This window comes from Urocitellus parryii, chromosome 6, assembly GCF_045843805.1.
Source record: "Urocitellus parryii isolate mUroPar1 chromosome 6, mUroPar1.hap1, whole genome shotgun sequence".
Classification (NCBI taxonomy): Eukaryota; Metazoa; Chordata; class Mammalia; order Rodentia; family Sciuridae; genus Urocitellus; species Urocitellus parryii.
This window is the reverse complement of record NC_135536.1, coordinates 182,423,319-182,443,813: the sequence shown is the minus strand read 5'-3', so window position 1 is coordinate 182,443,813 and position 20,495 is coordinate 182,423,319. Positions and strand designations below refer to the sequence as shown.

General features: G+C 37.9%; 1 protein-coding gene across 1 annotated transcript in view; it reads left to right on the top strand.

The window, feature by feature from the left end:
- The window catches only part of Chd6 (chromodomain helicase DNA binding protein 6), a 222,271-nt gene that overhangs the window by 118,545 nt on the left and 83,231 nt on the right, over positions 1 to 20,495 (top strand). Inside the window, exons 7-11 of the mRNA XM_026383173.2 lie at positions 435 to 493; positions 1,153 to 1,270; positions 7,149 to 7,235; positions 7,415 to 7,549; positions 19,138 to 19,259. Coding sequence (XP_026238958.2) covers positions 435 to 493; positions 1,153 to 1,270; positions 7,149 to 7,235; positions 7,415 to 7,549; positions 19,138 to 19,259 — 521 coding nt within the window. The remainder of the gene's footprint in view (positions 1 to 434; positions 494 to 1,152; positions 1,271 to 7,148; positions 7,236 to 7,414; positions 7,550 to 19,137; positions 19,260 to 20,495) is intronic.

The following is a 20,495-nucleotide window of genomic DNA, read 5'->3' as shown; positions in this document are numbered from 1 at the left end:
GGCCATTGTAGGAATCCCCTAAAGAAAATCTGAGAGAGTATATTGATGCCAGTGAGAGCATAGATTGATCTTTACTTCCAGTGTTGAAGAAAGTAAACTCCCTTACCACTGTTTCAGATGGAGACTAGGATGCAGGTCACTTCTGCACCAGGCTCTGGTCCTGACATTTTTCAGAGCCCTGGGCCAGCTTAAGTTTATCAGGTGAATGTTATTAAGCCTGAACCCTGGAAAGTGTTGTTGTTTTAACTGCATAGGTATGTGTTTGGTCTTTGGAAAACCTGAACAATAGCTTGTCAGGAAATAGCCTGGGAAAATGAAAATATCCTCAAGAAATGTTTACTAAAACTGGGCAGAAGTGTTATTTATGTGTTTTCTTTTGACATAAGTGGATGAACTGCCTAGGATCTGGGCTAACTGCTTGCTGTTGGTTACAGGTTCACCCAGGAGAACCCCCATTCGACCTAGAGCTGTTCTACGTTAAGTATAGAAATTTGTACGTCTAGTTAGTGTGTTATATGTATTTGGATTTTATATAAATAAAACCTCCTTTTTCTTGATTCTTTATTATCTTATATTTTTAGTAATTTGGCCCCTAAGGCATAACCCACAGATCTTGGCTCACTTTTAAGTTTACCTTGAGTTGAAAAATGCTCAACTTTGGCGGCAGTAGGATCAATTGAAGGGCTTTTTAATATTACTGAAGCCCTCACTCTACCCAGGACAAGTTGATTCAGAGTCAGAGTGGGCCCCAGAGATTGATATTTTTTTAAAAAGTTTCTGAGAAATTCTCACATGTACCCAGGGTGGGAAACCACTGTCCTATAGAATATATTATTTTTCTGTCTTCCATTTTTCTCCTCTCAGCTCCCTGTCCACTAATGTGTATTTGATAGCTTGATATATCTGCTGCTCCTGCTCTGAGCCAATTTCTATAGAAGCCACAGTGAGAGAAATTATTTGGAATTACTCTATTTTGTATGGTTTTCTGTTCTTGCCCTTCAGGGCAAGGCCTTTCTAAACATAGTTTCTAGCAGCTTTGCAACAGACCACCCTGCTGCTTTTGAGAAAGATAGTCACCCTGATTATTGAAACCTTAAAGCTTATCTTTTGCTAACTATGTGCTTGTCTCATAATTTGTATGTTTTTGGATAGTTCCTACTTACATTGTAAATGGGCCACAATGGAAGAGCTGGAAAAGGATCCTCGAATTGCACAGAAGATCAAGCGATTTAGGAATAAACAAGCCCAGATGAAGCACATTTTTACAGAGGTAAAGAAATATTTACTGATTCATTTGACTGCTGCTTTTACTGTAGCAGTAAATACTGGGTTTAAGTTTCTAAGTCCAAGTTGAAGTCTGTTGTTTCTCTGGTCAAATTGATGAGTGTGTGCTGGTTTGCAGCAAAACTAGACTAGATTTAAGCCAAAAAAAAAAAAAAAAGAATCACCTACCAAGATATGAGGATCAAAGTTTATAAACTGACAACTCATAAGGACATGCATTTTGCTTTGAATACCAATAAATAGAGTTAAAGGGATATTCACACAATTTTTCATCCCTGCCTTATCACCATAAAAATGGCATTCCAAAAAGTCTTAAAGTTTGAATGCAAAAACAAAAACCAAGCCATAATTCTTAGAAAATAAATAACTATATTTATACAAACTTAAGAGTTTCTAAATCTTAATAAGAGAAAGGACTGATGGTTTTGAATATTAAATCTATTAATTAAAATTAAATTAATGCCTATTAAATTAATGCCTAATGATATCTTGAGTAAATAATTAGGAAATATGGATTTATATTATGTACATGTATGTTTTTCCTAATTATATAAATGCACATACTTACATGGCATACATTCTTCACATTCAATAGGAGAGCTTTCCTATTTATATTTATGTGCATGCATACACAGACACACATACATATATTATATACATATGACAAATAGCTTTAATGAAAGAAATTCTCTTATCACTCAACGGGAATAATACAAAACTTCAAATGGGAAAAGTGAACAAATTAGCAGGGAATTCAGAAAGAAGGAAAAATTGGTCATTACACATAGAAAGATATAGCACGTTTCAACAGTAATCAAAGGCAGATTAAAATGGAGATCTAGTTTTTGCTTATCAAATGTTTGGAGGTTTTAAGAGACATTTAAGGTTGTAAGGGACACTGCCTGGATGGGAGCATAAATGCTATTGGAAGAGCAGTGTGGCAAGAGGCCTCAGGCATCCCAAAATCTGGATAGCCTTTGTCCCAGAAATTGTAATTCTGTCACTTATTTTAAGGAAATTCTTAAATCTTTGCACAAAGTTATGATAAAGAGTTGTTTTTATTGGTGAAAATTTGAAAACAAACAAAATGTTAGATAATAGGCTTTTGTTAATTCATGCATACTAATAGAATGTCTAGTAAAAGTAATATTGAAGGAAAAATACTAGTGATGTGGAAATATACTTAGTGTTGTAAACTGTTACGAGTGGGAAATGTCAGGTTTCTATAGTAAATGTGACAGTGCCATTTTGGGTGTGCAGGAAAATAGAAGCACTATAATAATGTATAGGAAATAGAAAATGTGTTGAATATATTCATGAAAATTAGCATCATTTTTTCTGGTTGATGGGATCATGGTAATTTTTCTCTTTTTTTAATATGTAATTTTCACTTTTATATAGATAACTTTTGAAGAAAAGAAATAAAAAAAATTGTTCTTAAAAATGTAAAGTCACGTGGCTGGGGCTGGGGCTCAGAGGTAGAGCGCCTTCCTCACACACGTGAGGCACTGAGTTTGATCCTCAGCCCCACATAGAAATAAATAAAGATGTTGTGTTCATCTACAATTTAAAAAAAAAATGTAAAGTCACAATACTAAATCCTAAGAGGGCACTCAGATGCCATCAAGGCACATTAAATTGCTCCACACTCTTGCTCAACTCATTGTTCAGGTCCTGTTCATTTTTCCTTAAGTGCTAAATTACTTTAGGGTAATGTCAGTAATCATTCTTATCCCAATTTGGGATCCTTCCTATTTAACCTTAGAATTTGGCCCTAGCTTTCTACATGTTTGTTTTTATTATTATTGGTACATTGTAATTGTACATAATAGTGGGATTTATTATGCAGTATCCATACATGCACATAACATGATTTAGTCGATCTCATTCCCTGTTATCTTCCCTTTCCCGCCTCTCCTCTCTCCTTCTGATCTGCTTGATCTACTCTACTGATCTCCCTTCTAGTAGTAGTAGTACTAGTAATTGTTGTAGTAGTAGTAGTAGTGATATTTCAGTAGTGCATTATAATTAAGTATATAAGCAAAATTCACTGTAGTGTATTCATACATGGACATAGCATAATTTGGTAGATTTCATTCTCTGTATGTGTATTGTAAAGGTACTATGAAAAAAGTGTTTCATAGTACTATTCCTCTAAAAGAGAATTGGGACTAGAAGGTGATGACTATAATTGAAAGAGCCATTCTTTTTTATTTATTTTTTAATATCTTTATTGTATATGGAAATAATTATTTTATTTTTTATATGGTGCTGAGGATCAAACTGAATACCTCACACATGCTAGGCAAGCACTCTACCACTGAGCCACAACCCCAGCTCTATTTACTTATTTTTATTAGTACATTATGTTCTACATAATTGTGAGGTTCATTTTTACATATTCATAAATGCATATAACATAATTTGTTTCATTTCAAACCCTAGTACTCTCCCCTTCTCCCCACCTCGTCCTCTACTCTATTGGTCTTCCATTTATAAATTTATTTTTTAATCAGTGCATTCTGATTACACATTAAAGTGGATTTCATTGTGATATACATACATAGCATAAATTCATTCCACAGTTCCGCCCCTTTCCCATCCTTTTTTATATCTCTATTACCTTTCTTTACCATTGTTCTCCCTTCTATTTTCATGAGATCCCCTCCATTTTTCTTTAATTTCTTATTTCTCTCTATAGCTTCCACATATAAGAGAAAACATTTGATGCTTATTTCACTTAGTGCAACATTTGACAGTTCCATCCATTTACCAGTAAATGACATAATATTATTATTCTCTGTGGCTGAGAAAAATTCTTAATCTGTTCATCTATTGACAGCACCTGGTTTGGTTCCATAACCTGGCTATTGTGAGTTGCACTGCTATAAACATTGATGTAGCTGTATCACTGTAGTGTGTTGATTTTAGTTCTACTGGATAAATACTGAGGAGTGGGATCACTGGGTCTTATGATGGTTCCATTCCTAGTTTTTTGAAGACTCTTCATACCTCAGTCCCACCAACAGTGTATAAGTGTACCCTTTTCCTGATATCCATTCTTCCATTTTAAGCCCTGAGAGACAGAGCCCATGTCTTCCTCCTATTTCTGTCACTGGGACTAGACATGGAGTCAGTGCTCAGTAGTTATTTGACTGACCCAAGTAAGGGAGGAAAGTTTGCTCTACACCATTCCCCATTTTCTTGAAACAAAGTTCAAACACCTAAATACAGCCTACACAGCCTTGGGTATCTGTTTTCTTATGTATTCTGAAGGGAGTGATTTTCCCTAGATTAGAGACAGTAAACTGTAAAGTTGTCTAGAAATAAAGTAACAGGAGTTTATTCTTTGGTGGGAAGGAAGAACTTTCGAGAAGATTGGAGCAAATCGTACAATTAAGGATAAGTAATAGTGGGGAGTAGTTGCTGTAACACTGTTTTTGATCTTAATCTAGTAGACATTTTTACTAGTAACTTGGATAAATAATATTCTTGTAATACAAATGATAACTGAGTTTAGAGTAGAATATCTTCATGCCCATATTTCTAACTGCTTTATGAGGTAGCCAAGGTAGATGTGAGGGAAACCCAGCTCAAGATACTGTGAGCTCACACATACCACAGAGGTAGGAGGCTTCTGATTAAATATCCCAGCACCTTTTTTTCATTTCTTGGTTCATTTGGGGTACCAGGACTTTGATGAAGGACTTTGCAAAACATAAGGGCAACTCAGGAAAACGTTAGTGGTGGTTGGGGTCATGACCGTAGTTTAGTGAGAGCAAAGGTGGGAAGTGGACTGCAGGATAGTGTGCACCTAGGTTCTAGAGTCAAACTACTGGGGCTTCTCTCACAACTCTCTGTCTCTTTTTCGCACATGCCGCACACACACACACACACACACACACACACATGCACGCACGTGCTCACTAAATCTCTCACAAGCTGGGTGAACTTATGTCATGTGCATAATCCCCTTCAAACTTATCCTCATGTGTGAAACAGGACTCCTAATAGTATCAGCTTTACAGAATACCTACAATTAAGTGACACAGTGCTATTGTTTTTCAACTTTATTGAGCTATAACTGACAAAAAATTTGTATATTTAAGGTATATAACTTGATGCTTTGATAAACATACGTTGTGAGATAATCACCATGCTTGCATATCTTGTCTCTTACCTCATTGCCTGTCTGTCCACCTGCTTATCTTTTTTTTTTTTTTTCTTTTTTTGGTGAGAACACTTAAGATGTATCTCTTGGCAAATTTGAAGTATATAATGTAGTATTTTTAACTGTTGCCACTATGTTATATATTGGATCTCCAAAATATTTTTTTACCTAACTGAAATTTGTACCCTTTGACCAATATCACCCCACCTACCCCTTCCCTCTGCCCCTGGCATCCACCATTCTGTTCTCTGCTTCTATGAGTCCATCATGTTATTTTATATTCCATATACAGATGAAATCATGCAGTATTTGTCTTTCTCATTCTGGCTTATTTCAAGTAGCATAGTATCCTCCATATTCATCCATGTTGTTGTAAATGGCATAATCTTTTTTTTTTTAGTCTGAATAGTATTCTATTGTGCATATATATAGACTATACTTTCTTTAATCATTGATCTGTGGATACAAACACTTAAGAATATTTCCATATCTTGGCTGTTATAGATAATAAATGGCAGTGTTTATAGAAGTGCTTATACTAGAGATCCAGAAATATAGCACATGAAGAACTATTGAACAAATTGGTGTTTGTTTGTTTAAACCAGGTAGGGAGGAGACTGTTGAAAAGCCAACTTAGATAGAATCAGGTTACTTATCACTGCTGTAAAGGAAGCATTTCATACCAATAAGCAGCAGTTAGGAGCTAGGAAGTTAGGCTATAATTTCATAAATAGTGATAAAGATTGTGATTCTACTATTAAGCAGGTAGAAGTAAAGCTGTTTTGGCAAAGGATTCGTCTTCAAGGATAGTAAATTTCTTACAGGAGCAATTGAATTTGAGGGTGGATTTGACAGGATTCTGTAGAAAGTATTCCTGCATTGATTAGACAATGAAAGTGGATAGTCTCTAACGTGTCTTCCATCCAAAGAGGCAGTAAGAATGTTCCAGCAGTCCAGCAGGAGGGTTTCTCGGTAAGAGAAAGCTAGGTGACCATTTATTTCACACAGCTCTTTGACCTTGGTCACTATACTTAACCTCTGTCAGTTTCTTTATCCAGAAAGTAATTAAACTTCTACTCCATGAGGTAGTTTTGAGGTTTAAATGAAAACACTTAGCATTACTCTGGATCCACATTAAATATCCTTGAATATTGCATATTATTGATTTGTAACTGAACTTTGTTGAGGTTTAATATGTATAAAGATGAGTAAACCAATTCTAAATGGTCTTGAATTTTTACAAAATAAGCACACTTACGTAACTACCACCTAAATCTGGATATAGAACTTTATCAGTACCCAGAAAACTCCTTTCATACTCCTTCTGATGTTAGCTGCTGTTACTAAAAAGAAAAGAAGGTATAATTCCAAGCTGCCAAGGGAACAAGAAGCAATTAAAAAAAAAAAAAAAAAAGGAGAACCTAATGGTGATTTTTGCATCTAGCTGTAGTGACTAACAGGAAAGTCTCATCTGGCCATGGCACAGCCTGTACAGTGGTTGGATCCTTTAAATGTAGTCATGACATGTAAGATTTGGGGACAGTGAAGAAATAGCTGTGAAATGACTTTATTCTCAAGCAAACCCTTTCTGTGTATGATTCTAATAGAGTCTATGGTAAGGACCACTTAAAAGTTCTAGATTTTAGATGTGAAAGAAGGAAAATACATCTCTTAATTGTTCTCTGTTTGTTAGCCTGATGAAGACTTGTTCAATCCAGACTATGTAGAAGTGGATCGCATCTTGGAAGTGGCTCACACCAAGGATGCAGAGACAGGGGAGGTGGGTGTGTTGCCATTTGCCTCTCCTAAAGCATCATCCCTTTCTTCTATGTATGTCACTTATTAACATGTGGCTTCTGTCTTATTTTATTCATGTGTCATCATGAAGGGTGGCAAAGTGTGATTGACTCCTCTAATCTAGTAGGAAGAACCTTAAGTTTTTCTCCTGCTTCCTATCAGGAGGTGACACATTACCTGGTGAAGTGGTGCTCCCTGCCGTATGAAGAAAGCACTTGGGAGCTGGAGGAAGATGTGGATCCTGCAAAAGTTAAAGAATTTGAGTCTCTTCAAATTCTCCCTGAAATTAAACACGTGGTAATGTATCTATATTTCTGTCTGGTACCTCTGATAACAAGTAATTTTATGTGGTTGTGAAGCTGTGCTCCTAAGCCATTTCTGTGGCATCTTACCTTTGTCCTTCCCCCTGATGATCCTGCAGTTTAGGGTGTTTATTTCTCTGCCTATATCAGCCTGCAGCTCTATTTTGTTGTGTGTGACATTTAAGAAGCTTGGACATAGCTTAGATTTCTTGGTGTGTAGCTGTCATATGCAGTCAGGAAGATGGAAAATATAACAAATACCTGGCATGCAGAAGCAGCTCAGCAGATACTGTCTTTCTTAATTCTTGTTATCTCTTGATTCATCAGTGATCTCTTTTCTTTGTTTTATCCTTTTCCTTTACTCAACTGGAATATTCTTAATAGGAAGAATAGTCCTTTATCTGTAGATCCCTGGGGCCTCACAGAGAGAACATAGTGTTTCGATATAGGTTTATTCAGTTGCTGTGTTTTCTTGATTCTGGAGTATTTGTGTATTTAGAGTATCAGTCATTAAAAGGGGGAAGGATTTGAATCAAAGTCTTGTTAAGATAATTAGGAAAGAGAATTGTTGTTAAAGGATAAGATTGTAGACTGAAATGATCAGTTTTTGTTTAAAAAAATCACTATTTTCATATGAAAATCTCATACTGGTTCCTTATTAGTGTTATTTGTTGCTTTTACATTACTGGAACTCGAGACTCAGAAGACTAGACCTCAGCATTGAACTTAGATCCCTATTAGAATCCATTCAGGAGCAGTGTTTTGTTTTAGGTTTTTCTGCTATATGAAAGGTGTAAAGAGGCATTTTAAGATGCAGAATTGTGATTATAAACTTATAGTTTCATGTTGTTTATCTACATGATTATTAAATTTCTCTTTTAACTCTCTCCTATATATACTGTTGTTCATTTTAAATTAAATTTGTCATTTATTAAGCACCTGCTGTAGGTTGTGTCTTCTGTGAGATATAATAAGAAACAAGGTACTGCCCCTGCCCACCAGGAGCTCAGTGTGGTGGAAGAATGTTTGTACATGGACAGCACAGGATGATTGTAATGTGCAGCATAATGCAGAAGCTAAGCAGGGTGGAAGCCAAGAGGAGAAAAGAGTTCACTCTAACCCTATGTTATCATCTAGAAGTAATCAGGATTCTTACCTGTTCTCCCAGCTTGACTCCCACTTGGTTTCTCAGCCTGTGTGCATTTGGCAAGAAAATGAATACAAGGGTAATTTGTGGTGATTTCACATTTTCTTTGCAGTTGTGAGGCTGTTGTCCTCCCCAACTCTTAATGTACTATAGTATCCTTTTATACTTGCCCTTTTTTCCCCTAATTTGTTTTCATTGAAAATGTACATTTTGAAATTTCTTTTTTTTTTTTTTTAAAGAGAGAGTGAGAGAGGAGAGAGACAGAGAGAGAGAGAGAGAGAGAATTTTTAACATTTATTTTTTAGTTCTCGGCGGACACAACATCTTTGTTGGTATGTGGTGCTGAGGATCGAACCCGGGTCGCACGCATGCCAGGCGAGCGCGCTACCGCTGAGCCACATCTCCAGCCCCATTTTGAAATTTCATCTGAAGAATTCTAAATTTAAATTGTACCAAAGATATAATTAAAGCTATCTTTTTATGTGTTACAAAAAGGACAAATTCTAAATGGTACTTTGCCTGAATGACTTTTTTAAGGGATCTTATTCTAGATTTTGAAGTTTACAGGTAATCTTACCAGTCTTGACTCAATATCTAAATAAACCTAAAAGACGAAAAACCCAAAGCAGTGACTAGATCAGAAAGTAATACCTCTACATAAGAGCACTTACAAGGCAAAGTAGAAATCCATAGTGAAACTCTGTCATGGTAGCTACAGGACTGAGAGTCAGGTACTTGAGTCTCTGAGGGCAAGGAAGCTCCTGTGAACTGGGTTGTTTGGGCTTCAGGGATCCAGGCTGAAGTCTGAACAGTTCCCATTGGCTAAGAAGAACGTTATTTCTTCAAGGGAACAGAGCATAAGAACTTATAGGAATATCTTCACTTAGAAGCTTTTGCTTTTAAGAGTTGTGGGGGGTTTTTTTGTTTTTTTTTTTAAGACTGGCATAATGTGTTTTCCCCCTTTGTTTCTCAAAACACCTGTAACTATGTGTTGATAATGTTCAGCAGAGTCCCATTTCAAAGTCTAACCACACCAGAATATAGTTATCACATACTTTTCTAAAAGGCCATGGATAGCTTAGACTTAATTCCAAACATGAATGAAATAATTGAGGATTTTTTTTTCTTTTTTTTAAATTTCATGGGTAAGTGGCTTGGTTTTAGTTAATAGCATATCAAGTGAAAATTTGATTATAGTAATCCAAAGGTGAGCCATCAAAGACTGAAGTTATTATATGGAAAAATTATAGTCTCAATATTCTCATTTATACATATAGGCATACTAAGAATTTTTTATTTTTAAGATCTTAAAGTCTCATTTTGCCTATAAGCAAACTATGACTATCTAAGAAAAAATAAATGAGATTTGTGGCTAGGAAGCTTAATACATAAAGATTTAAATTTTCCCCAAATTAATAAGTTCATAGTAATTCTAAATGAGATTCCAACTGGAGTTTAAGAGAAGATTATTTTTAGAAACCATTGTTTTATAGGAAAAATAAAGTACTTAGGCTGCCTCTATTTTGTTTAAGGGGAATGTAAGGAATTTGATTGATTTTTTTTTTTTTTTTTTTTTGCCATATGTGCTGACTTTAGAAACTAACCAACACAATATTTGACCCACTGTACTTTGCTAAGCTGATACACAAAGTGCCATTTCCTGGTACAAAGAATTAACAGAATAAAAATAAAGTACTTGAATCAACGAAAGAGATAAAAGACTTCTACAATGAAAACTACAGCATGCTAAAGAAAGAAATTAAAGAAGACCTTAGAAGATGGAAAGATCTACCTTGGTTTTGGATAGGCAGAATTAATATTGTCAAAATAACCATATTACCAAAAGCACTATAGATATTTAATGCAAATTTCAATCAAAATCCCAAGGACGTTTCTTATAGAAATAGAAAAAGCAGTCATGAAATTCATCTGGAAAAATAAGAGACCCAGAATAGCTAAAGCAATTCTTAGCAAGAAGAGTGAAGCAAATGGAGTCACTATACCAGACCTTAAACTATACTACAGAGCAATAGTAGCAAGAACAGCATGGTGTTGGCACCAAAATAGACTGGTAGACTAATGGTACAGAATAGAGGACACAGAGACTAATTACAGTTATCTTATATTTGACAAAGTTGCCAAAAATATACATTGGAGAAAAGATAGCCTCTTCAACAAATGGTGCTGGAAAATTGGAAATCCATATGCAACAAAATGAAATTAAACCCCTATGTCTCGCCATGCACAAAACTCAAAAGTGAATTAAGGACCTAGGAATTAAACCAGAGACACTGCATCTATTAGAAGAAAAAGTAGGCCCAAATCTCCATCGTGTCAGATTAGGCCACAGCTTCCTTAATAAGACTCCTGTAGCTCAAGAATTAAAACCAAGAATCAATAAATGGGATGGATTCAAACTAAAAAGCTTCACTTCTCAGCAAAAGAAACAATCAGTGAGGTGAATAGAGAGCCTACGTTTTGGGAACAAATTCTTACCACGTGCATGTCAGAGTACTAATCTCTAGAATATATAAAGAACTCAAAAATCTTTTTTTTTTTTTTTTATTGGTCGTTCATAACATTACATAGTTCTTAATACATCATATTACATGGTTTGATTCAAGTGGATTATGAACTCCCGCTTTTACCCCGTATACAAATTGCTGTATCACATCAGTTACCCTTCCATTGATTGACATATTGCCTTTCTAGTGTCTGATGTATTCTGCTGTCTGTCCTATTCTCTACTATCCCCCCTCCCCTCCCCTCCCCTCCCCTCCCCTCCCCTCCCCTTTTCTCTCTCTACCCCTTCTACTGTAAATCATTTCTTCCATTTGTATTATCTTGTCTTACCCCCCTTTCCTCTTATATGACATTTTGTATAACCCTGAGGATCGCCTTCCATTTCCATGCAATTTCCCTTCTCACTCCCTTTCCCTCCCACCTCTCATCCCTGTTTAATGTAAATATTCTTCTCAAGCTCTTCGTCCCTACCCTGTCCTTGTTTACTCCCCTTATATCAAAGGAGTCATTTGGTATTTGTTTTTTAAAGATTGACTAGCTTCACTTAGCATAATCTGCTCTAATGCCATCCATTTCCCTCCAAATTCTATGATTTTGTCATTTTTTAATGCAGAGTAATACTCCATAGTGTATAAATGCCACATTTTTTTTACCCATTCATCTATTGAAGGGCATCTAGGCTGGTTCCACAGTCTTGCTATCGTGAATTGAGCTGCTATGAACATCGATGTAGCAGTGTCCCTGTAGCATGCTCTTGTTAGGGCTTTAGGGAATAGACCGAGAAGGGGAATAGCTGGGTCAAATGGTGGTTCCATTCCCAGCTTTCCGAGAAATCTCCATACTGCTTTCCAAATTGGCTGCACCAATTTGCAGTCCCACCAGCAATGAACAAGAGTGCCCTTTTCCCCGCATCCTCTCCAGCACTTATTGTTGTTTGACTTCCTAATGGCTGCCAGTCTTACTGGAGTGAGATGGTATCTTAGGGTAGTTTTGATTTGCATTTCTCTGACTGCTAGCGATGGTGAGCATTTTTTCATGTACTTGTTGATTGATTGTATGTCCTCCTCTGAGAAGTGGCTGTTCAGGTCCTTGGCCCATTTATTGATTGGGTTATTTGTTATCTTATTGTCTAATTTTTTGAGTTCTTTGTATATTCTGGTTATTAGGGCTCTATCTGAAGTGTGTGGAGTAAAGATTTGTTCCCAGGATGTAGGCTTCCTGTTTATCTCTCTTATTGTTTCTTTTGCTGAGAAAAAAACTTTTTAGTTTGAGTAAGTCCCATTTGTTGATTCTATTTGTTAACTCTAGCGCTATGGGTGTCCTATTGAGGAATTTGGAGCCCGATCCCACAGCGTGTAGATCATAACCAACTTTTTCTTCTATCAGATGCCGTGTCTCTGATTTAATATCAAGCTCCTTGATCCATTTTGAGTTAACTTTTGTGCACGGCGAGAGATAGGGATTCAGATTCATTTTGGTGCAAATGGATTTCCAGTTTTCCCAGCACCATTTGTTGAAGATGCTATCTTTCCTCCATTGCATGCTTTTAGCCCCTTTATCAAATATAAGATAGTTGTAGTTTTGTGGATTGGTTACTGTGTCCTCTATTCTGTACCATTGGTCCACCCACCTGTTTTGATACCAGTACCATGCTGTTTTTGTTACTATTGCTCTGTAGTATAGTTTGAAGTCTGGTATCGCTATACCGCCTGATTCACACTTCCTGCTTAGTATTGTTTTTGCTATTCTGGGTCTTTTATTATTCCATATGAATTTCATGATTCTTTTATCTATTTCTACAAGATATGCTGTTGGGATTTTGATTGGCATTGCATTGAACTTATAGAGAACTTTTGGTAATATCGCCATTTTGATGATGTTAGTTCTGCCTATCCATGAGCAGGGTATATTTTTCCATCTTCTAAGGTCTTCTTCTATGTCTTTCTTTAGGGTTCTGTAATTTTCATTGTATAAATCTTTCACTCTTTTGTTAGGTTGATTCCCAAGTATTTTATTTTTTGGGGGGATATTGTGAATGGAGTAGTTGTCCTCATTTCCGTTTCAGAGGATTTGTCGCTGATATACAGGAATGCCTTTGATTTATGCGTGTTGATCTTATATCCTGCCACTTTGCTGAATTCATTTATTAGCTCTAAAAGCTTCTTTGTAGACCCTTTTGGGTCTGCTAGGTATAGAATCATATCATCTGCAAATAGTGATAATTTAAGTTCTTCTTTTCCTATTTTTATGCCTTTAATTTCTTTTGTCTGTCTAATTGCTCTGGCCAGTGTTTCGAGGACTATGTTGAACAGAAGTGGTGAGAGAGGGCATCCCTGTCTTGTACCAGATCTTAGAGGGAATGCCTTCAATTTTTCTCCATTCAGAATGATGCTGGCCTGTGGCTTATCATAGATTGCTTTCACAATGTCGAGGTATGATCCTGTTATCCCTAATTTTTCTAGCGTTTTGAACATAAAGGGATGCTGTACTTTGTCGAATGCTTTTTCTGCATCTATTGAGATGATCATATGGTTCTTATTTTTAAGTCTATTGATGTGGTGAATAACATTTATTGATTTCCGTATATTAAACCAGCCTTGCATCCCAGGGATGAATCCTACTTGATCATGATGTATAATTTTTTTGATATGTATTTGAATCCGATTCGCCAGAATTTTATTGAGGATTTTTGCGTCAAGGTTCATTAGAGATATTGGTCTGTAGTTTTCCTTCTTTGAAGTGTCTTTGTCTGGTTTCGGAATCAGGGTGATGTTGGCCTCGTAGAATGAATTTGGAAGTTCTCCCTCTTTTTCTATTTCCTGAAATAGCTTGAAAAGTATTGGTGTTAGTTCCTCTTTAAAGGTTTTGTAAAACTCTGCTGTATACCCATCCGGTCCTGGGCTTTTCTTAGTTGGTAGTCTTTTGATGGTTTCTTCTATTTCCTCTATTGTTACTGGTCTGTTTAGGTTGTCTATATCCTCCTGGCTCAATCTGGGCAGATCATAGGACTCAAGGAATTTATCTATGCCTTCACTATCTTCTATTTTATTGGAGTATAAGGATTCAAAGTAATTTCTGATTATCTTCTGTATTTCTGAAGTGTCTGTTGTGATATTGCCTTTTTCATCCCGTATGCTAGTAATTTGGGTTCTCTCTCTTCTTCTCTTCGTTAGCATGGCTAAGGGTCTGTCAATTTTATTTATTTTTTCAAAGAACCAGCTTTTAGTTTTGTCAATTTTTTCAATTGTTTCTTTTGTTTCAATTTCATTAATTTCAGCTCTGATTTTAATTATTTCTTGCCTTCTACTTCTTTTGCTGTTGTTTTGCTCTTCTTTTTCTAGGATTTTGAGATGAAGTATGAGATCATTTATTTGTTGGTTTTTTCTTTTTTTGAGGAATGAACTCCAAGCAATGAATTTTCCTCTTAGAACTGCTTTCAATGTGTCCCATAGATTCCGATATGTTGTGTCTGTGTTTTCATTTAACTCTAGGAATTTTTTAATTTCCTCCTTGATGTCTTCTAAAACCCATTGATCACTCAGCAACCTATTGTTCATTCTCCAGGTGATGCTTGCTTTTTCCTTTCTTCTTTTATCATTGATTTTCAGTTTCATTCCATTATGATCAGATAAGATGCATGGTATTATCTCTACCCCTTTATATTGTCTAAGAGTTGCCCTGTGACATAGTATATGGTCTATTTTTGAGAAGGTTCCATGTGCTGCTGAGAAAAAAGTGTAGCTACTTGATGTTGGGTGGTATAGTCTATATATGTCAATTAAGTCTAGGTTGTTAATTGTGTTATTGAGTTCTATAGTTTCCTTATTTAACTTTTGTTTGGAAGATCTGTCCAGTGGTGAGAGAGGTGTGTTGAAGTCTCCCATGATTATTGTATGGTGGTCTATTAGACTCTTGAACTTGAGAAGAGTTTGCTTGATGAACACAGCTGCACCATTATTTGGGGCATATATATTTATGATTGTTATGTCTTGTTGGTGTATGGTTCCCTTGAGCAGTATGAAGTGTCTTTCTATATCCCTTTTGATTAGCTTTGGCTTGAAATCTATTTTATTAGATATGAGTATGGACACTCCTGCTTGTTTCCGCGGTCCATATGAGTGATATGATTTTTCCCAACCTTTCACCTTCAGTCTATGTATATCTTTTCCTATCAAATGCGTCTCCTGTAGACAGCATATTGTTGGGTCTTGTTTTTTGATCCATTCTACTAGCCTGTGTCTCTTAATTGGTGAGTTTAAGCCATTAACATTTAGGGTTATTATTGAGATATGGTTTGTTCTTCTATCCATATTTGTTTATTGATGTTACTAAACCTGATTTGTTATCCTCTTTGACTACTTTCCCCCCTTTACTGTCCTACCTCCCATTGTTGGTTTTCAATGTTATTTTCCATTTCCTCTTCCTGTAATGTTTTGCCAAGGATTTTTTGAAGAGATGGTTTTCTAGCTGCAAATTCTTTTAACTTTTGTTTATCGTGGAAGGTTTTAATTTCATCTTTTAACCTGAAGCTTAATTTCGCCGGATACACGATTCTTGGTTGGAGCCCATTGTCTTTCAGTGTTTGAAATATGTTATTCCAGGATCTTCTAGCTTTCAGAGTCTGTGTTGAGAGATCAGCTGTTATCCTGATTGGTTTACCCCTGAATGTAATCTGCTTTCTTTCTCTTGCAGCTTTTAAAATTCTCTCCTTATTCTGTATGTTGGACATCTTCATTATAATGTGTCTAGGTGTGGATCTCTTATGATTTTGCACATTCGGCGTCCTGTAGGCTTCTAGGATTTGGGATTCTGTCTCATTCTTCAATTCTGGGAAGTTTTCTCGTATTATTTCACTGAATATACAGTTTATTCCTTTGGAATGGAGCTCTGTGCCTTCCTGTATCCCAATGACTCTTAAATTTGGTCTTTTGATATTGTCCCATAATTCTTGGATGTTCTGCTCATGGTTTCTTAGCAGACTTGCTGAGCTGTCTATGTTCTTTTCCAGTTGAAATACTTTGTCTTCATTGTCTGATGTTCTCTCTTCTAAGTGATCTACTCTGCTGGTAGTATTCTCAATTGAGTTTTTAAGTTGGTTTATTGTTTCCTGCATTTCTAGAATTTCTAATTGTTTGTTTTTTATTACCTCTATCTCCCTGTGAAATTGATCTTTTACTTCCTGGATTTGTTTGTCAATGTGATCTTTCATTGTCTGATTTTGCTGTCTCATGTCTTCCTTGAGACTCCAGATCATCTGAAGCATATATATCCTGAACTCTTTATCTGATATTCCATCCGTTGCAGCTATTACCTCTTCTAAAGTTGAGTTGACCTGCATTGCTTGTGGTCCTTTCTTTCCTTGTCTTTTCATACTGCTCGCGATTCTTTCTGCTTGGTGCAACTGTTGTGTTTTTGAAATTTACCCCCTATTTATTTATGTTGCTCTTGTATACTTGAAAAGTCTCCCTTGCAGGTGCGGGCGGCGGCTGTGCCCCTACTCCAATTGGGGTGACGTGTCTACCACACTGGCGGCTCTCTGGGCCTGTTCAGGGAGTGGAAGGCGGCTCTGCTCTGTCCCTATTCCAATTGGGGTGTCGTGACTACCATGCTGGCAGGTCGCTGGGCCTGTTCCGGGCGTGGGCAGTGGGCTTGGCTGGCGGGATTCCACCTAATGGCAGCCCCTAACCTCCCTGCTTGCTAATTAATGGCTTCTCTGAGGCGCCACGCCTTCTGTAGCTGCGGGGCAGGCCGTGAGAATCAGTTGGCCTGGATCTCCGGGGTCCTGCTGCTGGCTGTTTTGATGTTGCAAGGTGTTGGAGAGTGGTGGTGTATCCTTCAGCTTTCCCGGATGGTGGCCGCTGACTGCCTGGATGGAGTGTCCGCTGTTTTGATGTTGCACTCTGAAGGAGAGTGGCGGTGTATCCTTCAGCTTTCCCGGATGGTGGCCGCTGACTGTCTCGGTGGAGTGTCCGCTGTTTTGATGTTGCACTCTGAAGGAGAGTGGCGGTGTATCCTTCAGCTTTCCCGGATGGTGGCCGCTGACTGCCTCGGTGGAGTGTCCGCTGTGGGGGATGGGACTGTACCGCTTCCTTCCCCTTCTGAGATCCCGTGCTCGGCCCAAGGGTCCGTGTGGGCTTGGCTGGCGGGATTCCACCTAATGGCAGTCCCTAACCTCCCTGCTTGCTAATTAATGGCTTCACTGAGGCGCCACGCCTTCTGTAGCCGCAGGGCAGGCCGCGCGAATCAGTTGGCCTAGATCTCCCGGGCCCTGCTGCTGGCTGTTGGGATCCCTGGCACTCTATCACTTTGATTTTTCCTGCTTGCCCCTCCCCCAGCGCTGGCTAGCCAGGCTTCGTTTTGGCTGCTACTGGGAGGAGGGGTTGGAGGTCAGGTGTCTCTAGTTTCCCCCTAGTCTTTATGGAGGCTCAGCTTGATACTCCCTCTCCCGGCAAGCCTAGGAGAGATTTTATGCGAATTCCCGCTGTCTGGGGGGTGAGCTGAATGACACCGACCTGTTTTGATGTTGCACTCTGGAGGAGAGTGGCGGTGTATCCTTCAGCTTTCCCGGATGGTGGCCGCTGACTGCCTCGGTGGAGTGTCCGCTGTGGGGGATGGGACTGTACCGCTTCCTTCCCCTTCTGAGATCCCGTGCTCGGCCCAAGGGTCCGTGTGGGCTTGGCTGGCGGGATTCCACCTAATGGCAGTCCCTAACCTCCCTGCTTGCTAATTAATGGCTTCACTGAGGCGCCACGCCTTCTGTAGCCGCAGGGCAGGCCGCGCGAATCAGTTGGCCTGGATCTCCCGGGCCCTGCTGCAGGCTGTTGGGATCCCTGGCACTCTCTCAAAAATCTTAACACCAAAAAAAAACCCAAATAACCCAATCAACAAGTGGGCCAAGGAAATGAACAGACACTTCTCAGAAGAAGATATACAGTCAATCAACAAATATATGAAAAAATGTTCAACATCTCTAGCAATTAGAGAAATGCAAGTCAAAACTAAAATTTCATCTCACTCCAGTCAGAATGGCAGCTATTAAGAATGCAAACAACAAAAAGTGTTGGCAAGGATGTGGGAGGAAAGGCACATTCATACATTGCTGGTGGGACTGCAAATTGGTACAGCCAATATGGAAAACAGTATGGAGAATCCTTGGGAAACTGGGAATGGAACCACCATTTGACCCAGCTGTCCCACTCCTTGGTCTATACCCAAAGGACTTAAAAACAGCATAATACAGGGACACCGCCCCATCAATGATTATAGCAGCACAATTCACAGTAAACTGTGGAACCAACCTGGATGCCCTTCAGTAGATGAATAGATAAAGAAAATGTGGTATATATGCACAATGGAATATTATTCAGCATTAAAAGAGAATAAAATCATGGCATTTGCAGACAGATGGATGGAGCTGGAGAATATAATGCTCAGTGAAATTAGCCAATCCCAAAAAACCAAATGCCGATGGTCATTATTGTGCTCTATAAGTGTAATATGAATTGTAATGCATTTTGTTGTCATACATAACAAATTAAAATTAAAAATTTTAAATGATATAGAAAAGAATTAATAGAAACAAATTTTTAAATAGAAACTGAAAAAAAAAACACCTAATATTAGCTTGCAGGGAAATTAAAGTATAGAAGAAAATGGCATCCAGGAGTCTAAGCCATATGACACTTATCAAGTTTTAGGAGTGTCTATTTCTCTTCTTAATTACTTGTAAATTTTATAGAAGTATTTTTAATCTGTTAAAATTAGAAAATATAAGACTGCTCATTACTCAGAAAATTACAACTATAGTTTGAAACCAGCCTTTGGACAGTATTTGAGGTTTACCACCTTGCCAGTGATTGTATTATGCTCCTAACATCCTTTTCTTTGTACTGCACTTCGCGCTACTTCCTTAGGAACGGCCTGCTTCAGACTCCTGGCAGAAACTTGAGAAATCTCGAGAATATAAGAACAGTAACCAACTTCGGGAATACCAGCTAGAGGGAATGAACTGGCTTCTTTTTAATTGGTATAACAGGTAAGGCCAAAACCTACCCAGATATCTGTATCTGGAGGTAAACTGTTGCCTTCGCCTCAAAAACTGGCAGTAGCAGAGTGGTGAGTGAGCAGCATAGCCTCCATTTAGAATTGTTCAAGGCTGATTTTGCTTTTATTTTAGGTATTTCTTCAGCCAAAAGGAGAAATGAGGCCAGGCATGGAAGACATGCCTACAGTCCCAGCAGCTAGGGAGACTGAGGCAGGAGGATCACAAGTTTAATGCCAGCAATTTAGTGAGGCCCTAAGCAACTCAGTGAGATCCTATCTCAAAGGGCTGGGGATGTGGCTCAGTGTTTAAGCACCACTGGGTTCAATCCTCAGTACAAAAAAAAAAGGTGGGGAGAGAAATGATGTTTAGACATCCCTGACTTTGTGCCTTACTGGAAGCAAGGGAGTGGTGGGGGTCAACCTAGATGAAACAAAATACTAAATATTTTTTAAAACTGTTTTCTATCTCTAAGTCTTTAGTCTCCCTCACCCCCAACAAAAGGCTCTAAAAGAGGATGGATCTGAAATATAGCCCCCACTTTTGGACTTAAATTGTGAGCCATATATGTACTGGACTTATGTGCTATAGCAGTCCATTTTGAATTTTTGGTGTTCTAGTCCTTGTCATTATCTGGTTCAACCAGATGAAATTTCAGAAAGGTGGGTTGAGATTTTCTTAATATTCTAGATTATACCCCATAATAGTGATTTTTAAGATTGTGTTGTTATGCAAAACCCATCTACATAGGATTCTGGACACCTATGTTCTAGCATAGTCAGTCTCTGCCACTTACTAAAGGTGTGACCCAGAGCATAATTCACCCAACCAGGCCTTGGGTTGCCCATCTGAACAGTGAGGGAGTGAGACCAGATGATGGACATACCCCTTCCAGAGCCATAGCTCTGGTATGCAGTCTGTGATTCTGGATCACTAGAAGAAACCAACATTTTTACTCTTAAGAAATTTATCACATGGTTTTAAACATCCTTTTTTTTCGTTAATACTTTTTTAGTTGTTAATGGACCTTTATTATATATTATTTATATGCAATGCTGAGAATCAAACCCAGTGCCTCGCAAGCGCTCTACCACTGAGCTACAACCCCAGCCCCTCAAATGTTGTCCTTTGATAACATACAAATGATAAATGATGAGAACCACATAACTTATCATCTTTTTATTTTTATCTTGGCTGCTAGGAAGTTTTTCAATTACAAAAACTCGCTTA